Here is a 15,985-nt window from a genome sequence, read left to right as displayed (position 1 = left end):
AAATTCGCACTTCATGGGTCCCGTAGTTGTGTCTAAAGAGACCCTGGTGTCGAAAGTTGTCAGGCGCGTCAGATAGAGTCTTGATAAAGGAAAAAAAGGTTTAAGACCAGGTGTACCCATGTGTTAAAGCAATGTCTAACGGCAGAATTAGACGTGAAATTTTTTAAACATTTATTGCAAGTGTTATTGAATCAAATGATATTGTGTCAAACGATATTGGGAAACGGAAAATCGTTAATGTATTGCTAAAATACGTTCCACACAAAGCTCCACCAACATCTGATTTTGGGTTCCTAGCAGAGCGAAGGTATCAAAAACACAAGGCTTCAAAACGGTCAAAATGACTCAAAAAAGATAACCGATACTTTCCCCCTCGACATAGTAGAACTGTGACGGAAGCCTTCATAGCGTTTTATCTGCAATCTCCGATGGGCTCGAGAAAGAATCATTACCAAATCTTTTGGCCAATAACACGCTTAGATCTTTTTCTTTTCTATTGAAATCATTTCGTCCTACAACCCTACGCCCTGAGAGTGACGTAGAATTTCCTGTCGAAAAATCACAACGTAGCGTCTGAACGTGGCTCAGAAGAACCCTCATCAATGGCCCATGCAATTTGCCGATTTTGTTGAATCCGGCCTGCTTTACATCGTCGAAATCTAAAGCCAGTTTTGCAGTAAATTTTGGAGAATTGAACGAGGTGTAATAAATCAACAGCGGCAAAATGCGCACGCAATCGCCGAACGGCACCATTCAAACCGAACTTGCGGAATTGAAAGAGCGGTCACACAAAAGTATATTTGTCGACGCAGATGCCTTTCGTGTTATCTATCGGGACAAAGGGCAAGACATTCTATTAGAAACTGGTAATCTTAGGTTCGATAGAACGAAGATCGTTTCCATTGGGGACACACAAATACAATCCATGTTCAACCCAACATTGTGTCAGTTATCTATGGTAATACAGACGCTCGACTACAGACTGGTTAGAACGACGCGCTGATTCCTCTAATATTTAAGGACTATTTCCATCTCGAACAGGGCAACAATGTATAATCGTTTCCGCACGCTGCTCAAACCGAATGAGCGTAGTACTCCAATGGCGTCTGATGTTCTGATCATATCCAGTACATATTGCAGGATGGAATTCACTACAACCGCTAGAGGCACAGGTCTCTATGGCCTATTGGAGTGAACATTTATAGCTAGCCTAGGCGCGAATAAACGTGTCGCATTATAGTAGAGAATCAGTAATCAGATGTTTTTCTACTCATCTTCATTAAATACAGCCTTAAATTTTCTCTAGATATTTGCCTGACTGACATCGCAATGCGCTATGCCGGCAATAGCGTCCGAATCTAGATGAGATTTAAGTTCGTTACGTATATAACATAGCCTTTTTACATAATGTGTTTACCTATAGTAGTTATAGTTAGTTGAACTTACACATAATATATCTCTATCTATTCAACATAGTTGTATAACTTAGTTTTATATAATATTTTAACCAAGGTATGAGCACCCTGGAAGTGCGACTGTGAGAATCTGCTACGTTATACGTTAAGCGATAAGTGTGAGCAATAATTTTTTTGCATTAATTCAAATTTATTTTCCGATAATTTGACTCGTTAATGACGAATGACTATAATACGATTCAAGTTTTTATTAAAGTTACGTCAGATTGCGTCGTCTTCAAACCAAGATGGCCTTCTCCATCTGACCTGCTGGAGCGGTTCGTGATAATCGAACTCAATTTCCTTAACGATAATTCTTTGCTTTTAAGATCCTTAATTCTCCGTACCCATTAACAGTATCGGTACAAATCATGGAAAATCCATAGTCGTCATAGGCAGTTAGATTTGCTTCAATGGCCAGTGAACTTTGAAGAATCACTATATACATAGTGGGTTCATGACGCAGCGAGTACTGCAGATACAGACAGAATTTTTTGTAGTTGATTCTATCCCAGATTGAGCGACGTCACTTTTTCCTTAAATTTTCAGTTAGCAATGCCATCGCGTTGTGGGCAACGTTTGGGTATCAATGTTGAGAGCTTCCAAACCTGTACAACAAAAACAAGTGCGCACATAATAAAAGCCTGCCAATAGTACTACACGTTATACAGTACGCTACCGAAGTGTAATACTAGCTCGTTCTCTTACATTACGTACCTAACCTTTTTTGTTATATACCTAATATTGTGTTTTATAACCGTATGGCCGATTTTGTATATCGGTCGCGCCTTTCAAAAATCTCAGCGATAATTAGACAAATTTGTGTATTTGCAGGCGACAATAACAGTCACAATAGTCCATATATGGTCTGAACCATGCTATCTTACCAAGAACTTAGGACACGTCAACGCGTGTGATCGACGTAATAGCCACCGTTTCGGTAAAGGGAAGGTCGTCACAGCGTTCACATCTACACTCTTGTACACGTCGACGTCGGCACAACAAACGACTGAAAAGAAGTTGCCTTTGACATTAAAGACAATAATAATAGAAATGTCATGTAGTATAGTATAATTAAGTAAAATTTCTCAGGTCCGAAAAGCATTTGTGCGGATGTATGCGTCCACCACTCCCTCACATCTGACGGTTTGCTCATATCGCCATACAGTGGCAGGGGACACGAAACAACAGGAGAAATAAGATAGCTCCGTAATGAATTACGGTGAATTGTGGATTCGACACCTTTGAACTTGTGGTTATGTTTAATTAATGACTATAGGAAGAATATATTGCTTAGACCTTATTCTGACAGAAAGACGAAATCTGCCTGGGTTCAATCCGGGGGGTCTTAACACTGTTGGACCTTTTCATTGCTGTATGTGACCGTTGTGAGCTGTCATACCGTTTTTGGCAGCACTTGCATAGGGTAACATTCATATGTCTTCTTTCGTTACATCATATACGCCCATAATATAAATCTTGCTTCAGTTAAGTGCAATTAAAGCTATACGACTGAGCGATATTTTCCAGCCATGAGCGCAGGTTACTTCCTCGCTAACATTGTCAGCTTAACACGTAAATGCTGTTAATATCTACGGACAAACACGGAACAATATTCAGAACAAACGGCTGGTCCTTTGCATCGTTTCGTTTGAAAACTTTACATCTAAATGAGCACAGCATGGTAAAGAATCACGGTGGAACCTCAAATTAATGCTCGCATGAGCTTCATTACATTTTTCATTCGCTGATATGGGATTCACAGTTAAACAGGTCCGGGAAACTTGTATCGTTCGCCCACGAGGGTCGGACGCTTGTTATGGTCTGCAAGTTCGGATCGCGTCAGCGCTGAGGCGGGTGTGAAGTGCTTGTGATGAAAACCGTAAATGAGTCCATCAGTTTTTTCTATTTTGTTTCGCTTCGTTTGCATCGCTTAACATACATGTTGTCCTTTGCTTGTAATATTCGACCGTATGCGCACCGGTGTGAGGGGTAACGCCTTGTCCTGTCTTTACCTATAGCTATATGCAGTATATGGCCGGCTCCTTATATGGCCGGCCAGCACCTAAAAGCGGATGTTGTCGGTGGCAGTCTGAATGAACTATTATATAATGCTGGTACTCTAAATGTATACAATACCCATTTGTGTGTTATGCTGTGTGCCACGGATCCGCAGGTGTACATAAAATAAGCCGATTATAGACAAGCTAAACAAATTATACTATGCGCTATTGTTCAGACATATTTATAATAAACAGATATGTCTGCGTGTATGATGTTGCTTTATATGGACGGCCCAATTTCTTTATGACCCACCAAAAATTAGGTTAATATTCATATCGCATTATTTATGAGATTACCAAGTTCGAATTTACTACAGCCTTTCATGTAATTTTTTTTAGCTATCTTTGTGACATATTGAATACGATTAGCTCTTAGTTGGGGGCCTGAATAGACAAGTATCTTGTACCAACTTGATAACGCACTTCTGTTTTTTTTTTACTGCACACTGCGCTATCTGTACTACATCTGACCCTTTTGTCCGAATTCAGGTTTCTTGATTAGTTTTCGCTGGAGGCATAACATTGGGAAAACATAGAACGGTCGAATCCATAGCGTTCAGTGATCAAAAAGAGTCCATTTTAATCTAGCCTGCGGTTAAATACTGTTCAGGTGACAGCGTATCCTGCGGTGTCACTAATCGAAAGCAATTCTAATTCATTTATAGTAACGATACTATATCATAGCGAGGTGATCTATACAAACCGGATTTCTTTGCGGAACGAAGTATTCATAAAGGTGAATAGTAGGGGGTCGACGACACAATTTAGTTGTGCCAGTGCCTGAAAGACTAGCCACATCACTGGGACCCAGGGTTGGTTGGGGAGGAGAGCGGCCGAGAAACAAAGCGCCATTACCTGGACAGGCATAATACTTGACTGTGATAATAATTAGTTCACTCGTACCTCATCCTACTTCACCTGTGTCGGTGCGAAGCTTCATTCCAGAACATATCATACTGAAACATGTAAATTGAAAAGTAAGCCTAATAACATCCGAAATTTATTGGTCTACCTGTTTAGTTTGGGCAAATTAAAATCAAATCAATTATATGACAACTCATGCAGGATCTTTGAATTAGCCTGGGGGCGGTCTAGCAGGTTACGTTCTGCAGTGTTCGTTTACCTTAACCGACCCTTAGCAAGCTTTAAAATTCGGCCTTTTCTGTCAATCGAATAACCGACTCAAAATATGAACCAAAAATCAGCTGCTATCCAATGTTTTCGAAGCGAGCTAACCCTAAACAGAACTAGACACTTCGGTTACTTCTCAAAATTGTCCTAATCGATAGGTTGAACATAAATTTTTACGGGGATGTGCCTGTCAACATATACAGAACTAACGTTGATTCACAACGAACATAACAGCCTATAAACCCAAGCGTACAATTTAGAATGAGAAGTCTGTATTTATTAAATGTATGTACATTTACTCTTCACTTAGGAACTGTTCACACATACATTTATTAAGCATCCGACAAATACTATACGACAGAAGATATCGGTGTTCAGAAAACACAGGAAAGCTTATGATCAGAGAAATCAAAAGGTGTTCTAGGTCGCTTATACAGAATTTAGGTAGCGTACTCTATAGACCTATTTACGACTAACAGCGTTCAAAACTAAACCTGTTAAAAAAAAAGACACAGAATTTTACTCACTTATACCTTCCTATCTAGTTTATGAAATACGTTAGCCATCTATTCCGCTATACACTACGTTTTGTTGTTATCAGAAAGTATATTATGTTTGATTATAAGGAGAATAGCCTACATGAAGAGGAGTTGATAGGACTACGAAGGAAACGACGAAGCCAACAACAATTCGAGCTGCTTTTGTCACTTGTGGCGTCTCCTGGCCGCCGTTCGCTAGCTGGTCGCGGAGGGCCATTGCTAAGAGTACGTAGAATCCCGATATGAGCGCCACGGGCACAGCATAGAAAAGCACAAAAAGTACAAGCTGATACGTGAAGAAAGTATCAAGATAGTTGAACGTGCAGACTGTGAGAACGACATCCGGGAAGCCTTTGTTCGGTACATATTCTCCAACTGGAATAAATATGGAAGGTGATTTGAAAAAGTTGAGTTTACAGTACAGCCAAAGGGAACGTCAGTTAAATACGAGCTGAACGCGTAGCTATGCTCTGCTGGGCAAACCATTTACGTACGAGACGTAAGTTATTATACGAAATTAGACTGTTTTGTCTTGTTGTTGAGGTGAGGAAACATTGTGCGTTAGGGTTTCGTCTCTATAACTGGTCAAAGCAGGAACAATTTTCATTGCTGCTGGATGACGCACCACAATCGACCTATGGTCCTTCGTCCCACAGCTCTTAACGTTCAGACCCAGTACTGTTAGTTAAACATAGGTCTATGCCCAATTACGTTCGACGTATCGAATTTTTGATCAGTGATAGGTTCGTTTTCTTATATTGGACCATTCTATCTCTGTGGAATCGGCGAACGTTTGGGCAGTAGAAAAAAATGCACGTACCAGACTAACTATTTATCCCATTTTGCTTCGAAGTTCTTTCTACATGAGTGTAATTCCATAAGTTCAGCGTGTTTCAGATTCGTAAAACGATGGGCTTCTAATTGTTTTATCTAAAAAGTAAGGTACTTCAGAGTTTGTTTACGCAGGACCAATTAGAATCATTGACTGCAAGCAATCTCTTTACACTAACGACCGGAGAGATAATGACCAGCTCAAACCTCTATAGGGAACGCCGATAAGCAGCTGGTTAAAAATGAAAACGTAAAGAGCAGAGCATGAATAGCGCTTGTGCTCTTTATTTAGAATCCGCGTACACCAAACACTTGTTCAACGGACATTATATCCCAGTGATGAACATAATACAAACATAACTATCCTAGACAATTGATTTACACCTGGAAGAGTATAAAAAAAATAGTAATATGCTAAATTTCATATTGTAAGCTTAATTGAGTTATTTTTCAAAAAATAACATAAACAATATACAATTTAATAACGCTACGCAAGACCTAAGAACCTAATGATGAACAGGTAACAATAGGCAGTGCATGAACTCGATCATAACTGAACGTATTTACTGCTTCTCTAACAGCCTAAGGCATTAGTAGAATAATAAAAGCCTTTCCACCTTACCTCCATAGAGGAAAAAGCTAGGCGAGTTCGCGATCGGCATCAGAAACCAAATGGCGAGAGCCGCTGCGTTCGAGTGTCGGTGCAACGCTCGAGTCAAACTATGCGAAGGTAACGTGACCGCCAGATACCTGTTTAATTGCAGGAAAATATTGTACTTATAAGAACAACGTGTCGGTTTTAGGATTCAGGCCTAGTTGATTAGCACTGGACAGCCTTCGGGCCTAGACCTACCATTACAAATAAGAGATCTCAAACAAATGCAAAGCTTTATTTAAGACTTAATGTTTGAAGCTTTGGAAAAATTGGCACAAAGCAGCCGTCTGATTAGCTTCTGAATGGTGATTCGAAATGGTAAAACATTTATTCAGAGGTCGCTTTTTTCACACCACATTGTAAGGAAAAAAACTTAGTTCTCGGCAAGGGTCCTATCGTGTCGAAGGGTAAAAATACAAGTGACTTACGTATCAAAGCGACCTAGCTATTTCGATGTCCGGAACACTATCTAGGGCGTTATGAGGTGGACTGAATTGAATCTTCATTAGTTGCTTAATATATACATAAGTACAGATTACTTGTTCCATGGGTATAATATATACATAGGTATAAATATACACAATACGATTTTTCTTTTTAAGCGACTATTTATACCTTTCTGCCAAGATAAGTATAGCACCCAATGGGAAGAACTGAGAAGACTATTTCCGTGGATGGAAGTGTTACGTTTTTAGTAATCAGCTACCTGAACGCAAAACTAGCACAATAATAAGTGATGACAGGCGGGGTGCATTTATTTATCTACTAGCCAATAGCTGGTTTGCTGTTAGGCAAAAGAGCGGTTATACTGAGTCGAGACCCATTTTGGCATTCAAATCTCAAAGATACATTCTTAGAAAGTGCACAATCTGAATGGTGTGTGGTAACAAGGTTAGGGCTTCTCTCTATTTTCTGCTTTCAAAACCAAAATGATCATAACAATAAATACTGGTAAACGGCAGGAAAGAGGCAAACAACAAACGTACCAGCAAGTACTTGAACGTGTACTTCTTCGATTATTTCGAAAAAATCGCCATTTTGTCGCGATGACTAAACGATGTGTATAAGCTGAATTCGGTTATCTAATCGAATTTGTGATCTAATGGGTATCTTTGCATCCGGTGAGGTATAGAGCTAATGATACAGCGTGGCCATGAAGAACACATCGCTATATAACTTCAGTGCTCTACGGTGTTTTTTTGTCGTTAATTAAATTACCGATTTCTTATCGGCGCATCAGAGATTTGAATTCAGACACCATCACGCAGTCGACTCGAAAGTTAAATAATTATAGTCGCTAAAAGAAGCAGCAATTGCGAATTTGCTATCTGAAAGCGCCTTCAGATAATCAACACCGATGTTCAGTAAGAGTTATCCGCCACGTTGTTTTTTTTTTTTCTTTATTTATTTTTACATTTAAAATATGGAAAACAACTGGAAACAAACGTTTCTTCTCATTGGGCGCCTGAGCTCTGTCGCAATGAGGTGCACAGCCTTTTCCGATCCCCACTATTATACCTATTTCTAACGGGAGATTTCCGATATACGTTTTTTAGAGAATGATACGGCAAACCGGTTCAGAATTCTAAATTTGCAAAGAGTGCTGGTGTCAACTTTGAATCGTGCAACATGCGAACGAGCAAACGTCGGCATGTCCGAACAAAGACTGTCCGAGGATGTTCACAGAGAACGCTTAAAAGCGCAAGCAATCGCAATAACCTCCACATCTTCGTTCGGGAGAACCAGCAGCAGAGAAGCAGTTCGAAGCTATTATGTTTGCCGAAGTGGATATCAGTAATACTGAGGCCGGTTGCACTTAAGGCAAATAACGGCCTAGGTCATCGCTGACAAAAACCCTACAACTTACCCTCTCTGCTGACCACGTCGACTCTCGAATGCGAGAGACTATTCAGTATTACAGGCCACTTTCCTAGAAGCTCGATGTCCAAGTGAACTACAGCTGACTCTTTAATTATAGGCTCATACTGCCTCTCGTTTCTTAGTCCATAGGCAATTGGTGAGCATCCTCTAAGTACCTGGGTACCTAAGTTTATGTGTGAAAATGCACTTTACAGAAGATGTTCTTTAATAAATATAATAAACAAACAAGCAATCTTACGTTGCTCTCGTAGTGCGAGCCAAACAATTTGGGCTTCCATTTGCTACAATATGTTACGGAGCCAATCCGCAGTAGCTACCGCTTCTCTCCGCGGCCAAAATCGGGTTACGTACTTAATCCTCGGGTCGACTACATAACGCTGACTAACTTCTTACTTAGTAACAGTGCTAACTTCTCTTGCGCCGATAATAGATTGACGACAAAGAAACAACAACATCAAGATCATATAGTGCTGCGTTCTTCATGGCTTTGTTGCGTCGGCAACTTTGCAGCTCGTCCGATACCCATTAGGCTACGAAATCCAGCCAAAAGACAAGCAGATTCCTCTTTGGGCCGTGCAGGCCGTACATAGACCCATGATTACCTAACACGAAAAGTTTTCACAAAAATCGGTAAAAGTCCCTGTTAAAATTTTTCCCGACAAGGTTCGCTGTTTTTTGCCAATGAATTGCTTTTCGGAAAAACCCATAATCATAACCTTTTAGTCAGGAGTAATTGCAACATGGGTTTTCTATAAAGCTACCATTAGGTGTTGTACTATTTTTAGAATAAATCAAAACGTTACATCTATGTACTAGTCGAACAAAAGGGTAACTGACGTTTTTATTATGTGTAACTTAAACAGTTAGACGTTTGAACAGAGCTTTATATTAAGCAATCGTTATATTACGACAAATAATTAAACGTTTTGACGGAAAATGACCGAGTTGACAATGACCTATTAAACGAAGTCGTGCTAACAGGGGGTAAAAGCTCTGACCATTGTCAGATAAAGAATTGTCATAGTGCGTTATGGAATACTTTAGAATTGCCCATGACCAACAACAGGTGTGTATATGTCGCAATTCTACAACCTTATTGAGTTGTTGAGCAAAAAGAGCAAAACAATTTTCCCTTAACCAATGGATTGGCAAAATTCTGGACTCAGAACAAACCAATTTCAGATGTTTTCCTCTCTGGTCGTTTATTTCAACATAGCCTACAATATACAATGTCTATTTTCGAGCGTTTCATACAGTCACAAGTGACTTCAAATCAACGATTTCTTACCTTTACTTTCTCGATATATTTCAAACGTAATAACCGCTATTTATGTTGCCCGCTTTCCTCTTCCATTGTTCCGAAACAAAGAACCCGGACATTGTATTCTAAAACAGAAATCGGGATCTAAACATCGTGGCTTCTAACAGTGCACGTACTTCGAGCACTAGCTTGTTGCTGCAAACGGATCTTGTAACCTTTCTGAGCTTGGCTTTTTAGCTTAATCACCCGGCCGAATCTTATGGATTTCGGTTCAGCAAAGCCACCCCTTGTATTTTAGACCTTTCGAAAGGCTTCAGCGATCCTAATTAAAATAAAACGTATGCTGCTTTTTAAACAATGTACGTACGTAACCTAGGAGAGCGCTGTCATTATCGTAGACAGTAAAAAGTTGAACACTGTAAACTTTTACGTTTCTAGGAAGGTTTAATTCATTCATTATCTGAAATCTGGCTATTCACTGCACTTAAAGGTACCCAGTAGTTTTGGGCGAGACACAACCTAGCAACAATAATAATAAACATACACACATAATGTTTGAAAAAAAAAAAGCTGGATTAATGCGGTCCTAGTATTTCAGATGTGTCTATAGACACTGTCGTCATACTGTGAACGAACATAATTTTTAACATTGTTGATTTGAAATGAAGCTCGTTCATTACCAAGTAGTAAAGCCCTTAGAAGATGTTACCTGTTTAGCGCCATAAGCACAAGCGTGTACTGTGTAATGCTAAGAGACATGTCCTTGAAATAAATCGTCGCACGGCAGGCCCAGTTTCCCCAAACCCAGCCATTGCCTGGAATACCGTGTTGTATTGAAAATAACAAAAACAAATTGTTATTTTTTTTATAAAGTCGTTAAAAAAAAAGGCTGTTGTCGGAGGATGGCCACATCTCATGGCGTGCACACGGATATAACCTATTTCAAACCAATTTGTCACCACTTTATCTATATGTTTTACCTATAGGGGTTCGCCTGTTTTCAACTCACATAGCAATGCCAGACGTCATATCGATCTGCCTTATTATTATTATTTATATGCTTTAGCATGTGGTTATATAATGTACTAACTACATCCACATTGATTAATAAAAGAATCGTAATGCAGATGCAATGTTAGAAAACAAATTGTAGAATCTCAGTGGAAATAAAATATAACTTTTTATGATATCTAATCCCGGATTCTTCGTAGCTACATTCGTAACTGGCGCCCTGTTTCAATATTTGTGTATTTCCTTTTATGCTTAAACATACTCTACTGCCTCACATACGCAAAGGTATCATCAACTACCAACAAACTGAAATAAATATGATACTACATTTGGATCATAACTTCACAGCCATGTTTACGTGGACGTATAATATTATAGACTGAATGGATCACGTCATCGCCGGCCTGTATTTACCACGAAAATCGTATCGTAACAGTCCTTTCATCGCACTCGTGTTATAAACCAAGGATCCGGAGTTGGATTTTTCCTACCTAATGAGGATGCCCATGGGCATTTACGGTGCGCCCTTTCGGAATCATAGCGAGGCTTATGTAGATGCCTCAGGGCAAACTATCTCCAAAAATGACTCGAAACATATGTTGATCACTAGACAATGCGACAGAGAGCAGAAGATATAGATGTTTACTAATCTGGCCAGATAGCTGCCTTATTCTGGCTTATTGGAAAACTGCGGCATTTTACCTTGTATTTTTTTAAGCCTTCTGAATTCTCGACCGTAATGCTTTTACAGTTCCTAGTACCGTCCGCTAGGGTCTTTGCTTCCCAGAATCAATCAGGCATAATAAAACGCTTGTCTTAAAAAAGGGCATATATACAGGACAGACAATCTCTTGTCTTTTGACAGTTTGAAAAAGCCGCACAATTTGAGAGTTTTTATCTATATCTCTTAAAGTATTAAGAAACTAAAATATAATAAAATTAAAAAGAGAAAATCAAATACATTTTTTCGACCTGTCAAGTGACCTTCCGCCCATCTCGTATATGAGGATGCCGCATACCCTGTTTCTAAGACCGAATCTAAATAAAAACAGATATTTAAGTGGAATTTCTTGCATATACTGGAATTGGCGGTCATGCTTATTCAATATAGTTACCATTTAATGCGACTATAGCACCAGTTCGACCCCTCACAGGCTCGTTTCAAATGTTTTTGTTGTAATACGCCTTCTTCACAAAAGCACGAGTGAGCTTGTCGTCGTCTCGAGATTAGTGGGTTGTCGCTCAGTAATGCTTTATGATAACGTAGGTAACGGGTTTAGATTCGGGCTTCTTAGCGATCATACATGTTCATCCCAGATATTCTCGGCACTTACAGGCTCATGTACTATTTTGTTGGAATACATATGATCTTCCTTTGGACATTATAGCTACCCTCATTCAGATAAATTTCGTTACGTATTGCCCTTCCTGGAAGAAGCATGGCGGCATGATACCCTCCTTCCCAAACACCACACCCAGAACATAAACTTTGGCCAAAAATTCACTTCTGTTCACAGCTCAAGAGCAAACCAGCGATCATTATTGCGTTAGCTTTTAGAGAATAAAAAAATTCTTGTCAGCAAAGCATATAATCTGCTTTTTTATTCTATAGAAGACTATATTTAGTTTGTCTAGTCGTCAGGCAGTATGGCTAATTTGGATATATAAATATAAGGCTGAAATCTTCGTGATCAATCCGTGATATCGCACGCCTCTAGTAAGGAGATAAGCAGTGACATGATTTTGACTGATAACGATCAATTTTGAAGACTACATGATTTTTTCAGATATTGTGGATTTTTTGTTGCGCGGTCTGTACGGCCACATACTCGTTTCCAACGCATTGCACTGCCGACTCCGGCTAACCCAAAAAGTGTTAAAGTATTGGTGAAGGTTTATTCTTATTTATTATTTATTATTTAAGAAATTTAGTTATTTATTATTTATTATTTATTATTTAAGAAATTGGATAATAGCTAATCTTCGTTCAGGGTCCAAAAACGACGCATTCTTGTGCGCCACAATGGCCTCGCGGCTACTTCTGATACATTTACTGTTTTTGATAATAAACAAAAGCCGGTCTTTTCGACAAAAACAACAAGTTCATCAGGACGACAAACAGCTATGCTGTTATTAAAATTCGAGGGAAGATCCGCTATTACCTAATTCTTATGCGCTTGACGAACGGATTTGGCCTCTAAAGGTCTGAAATAGGCTATTATGGTGCAGGTCAGAGGATCCTCCGTAGATTTTAAGTTTCAACGCCTCGGAACTTAATCAGAACGGCTGAAAAAGCCATTTTGTATACGGTTAGGTTTGAGTTACAAAAATTAACAATCGTTTTAAAAGAGAATATTAATCTCTATTTGGGTCACAGATAGGCTGTAAAAATTAGACATCTGAGATGTTTTAGCGTTTTTTAACACCTTTGACGGTTTATAGCCGTTTTAAACGCTTGTAATTTTAGGACCTTGGCCTGCTACTAGTCCAAAATTTAATTTAGTCTGAATTTTTTTTTATCTGTAGCGTATTCGAAAGACACTTTAACTATTATGTTTATGCCTATCAATATCGTTTGGCGTACGATTAGTATTAAAATGTTGATTGCGCGTTAAAAAAAATAGTTAGAAAGTAACTAAAGGATAAAATTGTGATCACGGTAAATGGTGGTTATTTTTGAAAAAATATAACCGTGAAAAATGATACTTTAGCATATGCAAAAAAAAATTGTTCAAATAACTGTTTTTATTTAGATGCAGTCTTAAAAATAAAGCATATGAGGAAGTCTAAATTTACGTACTGCATACTGTATATAAATGTATCTAACGGAAACGTTACAAAATTGATATACTATAACAGAATCCACGTGCAATCACGGCCTCAGAATTTAGACCGGTGAATCAAACTGTATCATTAGATTTTTGTGTCTTTCTCTATTTATCTCTGTTTTTTGGTATCTATCTAGATACTAAAAAAAGACCACAAAGATACGAGCTGAGTCTGCGCAAAAACTGCACAAATCATGTGAGGAACTGCTTTAGGTTTTTTTTTACTAGGGCCGATGACGAGGTCTTGATGAATCATCGAGGCTTTGAGGTGGTACGGTACTGCCGCGACCACCCAGTATTTTGGCATCCAAGCTTACTTATAGCTCGTTATAAAAGAAAAATGGGTATTTTTTGAGGATGCGCTGATCGAGCGAGGACAGTAGACTACATGGGTCATATTATCAACATAATCCAAAACGAACCTGGCAGATGTTAAAAAGTATCGCTTAGCTTGAGAACGTAACAAATAGTAGAAACATACCATAAAAAAATGATTAAATATTGCAGACTTTTCCAAAAAAAAGCGGTCAGAAGAAGCCTAAGTTCACAAGAGGCAAAATCATGTCTGATTCCTTGCGGTCAAGTTGAATGTAGGGCTATAGCTAACATGCATTAAGGTCGTTACAAATGGCATGCACGAAAGTTTTTTTTGGCTTACTTTAACATGGACAAGTCGCATTTTTTCCCATCTTTTAAAGTACACACAAGCTGTTGTGTTTCGTCTTGCTAGGCGTACGTTCGAAATACAGGCTTCATTTCAACATCCGTTTACAGCATTTTCCCCGCTATACGCTCGACATGCTTGCTGAAGGGCATGCGGCTGTCTGGGTACTCCTACATTCACTTACTACGATTCGATATTTTACAAATACTGATTCGAGATCCGCGCAGGTACCTATAGCTACCTATATAGTGTGACCGCGGCGTTAAGAAGAGGTACGAACTTACGCGAAATTCAAGCTAGCCACTAGCAAAACACAAGCGAGGAAATTGATTAAAGATTAAGTCTAAGTATCTTCTGAACTTCGTCATTCAAAGAATTGCTCTGTTTCGTTAGACTCTCTTCCATCCATTACGAAGTATCGAGTGGTAAAAATAGAGATGGCATCTATTTAATCCTGATATAGACGAGTATATTCGCGAAACGCTATCCATCCTTTGAATTCGCATCCAAATGCGCCAACTGGCTTGTACTGACTGGGAACATGCCGTTTAAAGCAAACTTCCAGAAAAGAGGTTCAACTAAAGATTCGATTGATTTGATATCATAACTTACGGTAACGAAACTGAATGATCTTCGTCGGTGTATAGGTGACAACATGAAAAAGGTCAGCAAGGGCTAAACTGAAGACGAGATTGTTTGAACTGGCCTGCCGCATCCGTGGGGAGCATCTCAACACGAGAAGCACTAGCGAGTTGAAGATAATGGCCAGAACGCACGTGGACACAAGTACAACGGGAACGAGAACTTCTATCGAACTATCCTTTTTTTCCTTCATGTTGTAAATAGAAACGTGTTATTGCTGATTTAGCGTCGCAGTAGTGTGTATACAGTTTAGTTATTAATTTCGTTGTGTATCCAGAAACAGCAGTACTCCTCTAGGAGAGTAAAGGAGTTACGTTAGGAGAGAGCAGGAAACACGTAACAAAAATCTGCATTTCAATAATTCACTGTCCGTCATTACATTTCTTAGATGACTATGAAAATAGTGGAATTATTGAGAACAATCACTTAATAACTTCCGTAATGACATCCCGGAGTTTGGAAGCCACTGATAGACTTGGCAAGCCGACCTTTTCATCGATGCTTGAAAGGTCACGTGGCCCACTAAATCTACTCGTAACCAATAATGAGCACTAGTGTGTCATCAACCATCTGCGCCGTATGGCACTCTTTCGTATCCACTAAATGAGCACCGTTTCATCGGTCGGATGTTCTACTTCGAACGGCATTAATTGACTACTACCGTCTTAAACAGAATCATATTTCTAGCAAAAGGACGGGAGATACTCCCTTTCGCCGTTGTCGGTAGCTTCGAGTCCGATAGTTTTCCCCTTCGACTTTATTTAAAAATGTAGTAGAGTGACCTGGCTAAGGAAAACAAGTAGATCATTTAGCAAGATACAGTCAGTTCTCGTTTGTGATCCAAGCTTAGAATCGACTGCTGTTTGGAAGCCTGCCTTACAGATCATCCACAGGTTTTACACTGTTCCAGATCCAACTATAAGTGATAAATAATTAGTCGTAGCCACTTAAGCTTTTGAGAATCTCTTAAACAGAGAGTTCCGCGGTTCTAAGTCATCGATCCGCGCTAAAACTTATTCTCGTTA

At 39.2% G+C, this 15,985-nt stretch overlaps 1 protein-coding gene across 2 annotated transcripts; it reads right to left on the bottom strand.

The window, feature by feature from the left end:
* Positions 1 to 1,581: 1,581 nt before the first annotated feature.
* Positions 1,582 to 15,679, bottom strand: LOC111244771 (neuropeptide CCHamide-1 receptor-like). Of its 2 annotated transcripts, XM_022792169.2 has the most exons (7): positions 14,931 to 15,627; positions 10,525 to 10,630; positions 6,641 to 6,768; positions 5,288 to 5,562; positions 4,221 to 4,372; positions 2,342 to 2,463; positions 1,582 to 2,062 (listed from the first exon to the last, which is right to left on the bottom strand). In XM_022792169.2, exons 1-6 carry the CDS (start codon positions 15,151 to 15,153, stop codon positions 2,349 to 2,351), a joined length of 999 nt encoding a protein of 332 aa, XP_022647904.1. In that variant the 5' UTR covers positions 15,154 to 15,627; the 3' UTR covers positions 1,582 to 2,062; positions 2,342 to 2,348. The 2 variants fall into 2 exon arrangements, with proteins under 2 accessions (XP_022647904.1, XP_022647905.1); XM_022792170.2 differs by lacking the exons at positions 1,582 to 2,062; positions 2,342 to 2,463 and having other exon boundaries at positions 4,337 to 4,473; positions 14,931 to 15,679.
* Between the last annotated feature and the right edge of the window lie 306 nt (positions 15,680 to 15,985).

The sequence above is a fragment of the Varroa destructor genome, unplaced genomic scaffold, assembly GCF_002443255.2.
Source record: "Varroa destructor unplaced genomic scaffold, Vdes_3.0 BEIS01000002.1, whole genome shotgun sequence".
NCBI lineage: Eukaryota > Metazoa > Arthropoda > Arachnida > Mesostigmata > Varroidae > Varroa > Varroa destructor.
The sequence above is the reverse complement of the archived record's forward strand: the minus strand, read 5'-3'. Positions and strand labels throughout refer to the sequence as shown.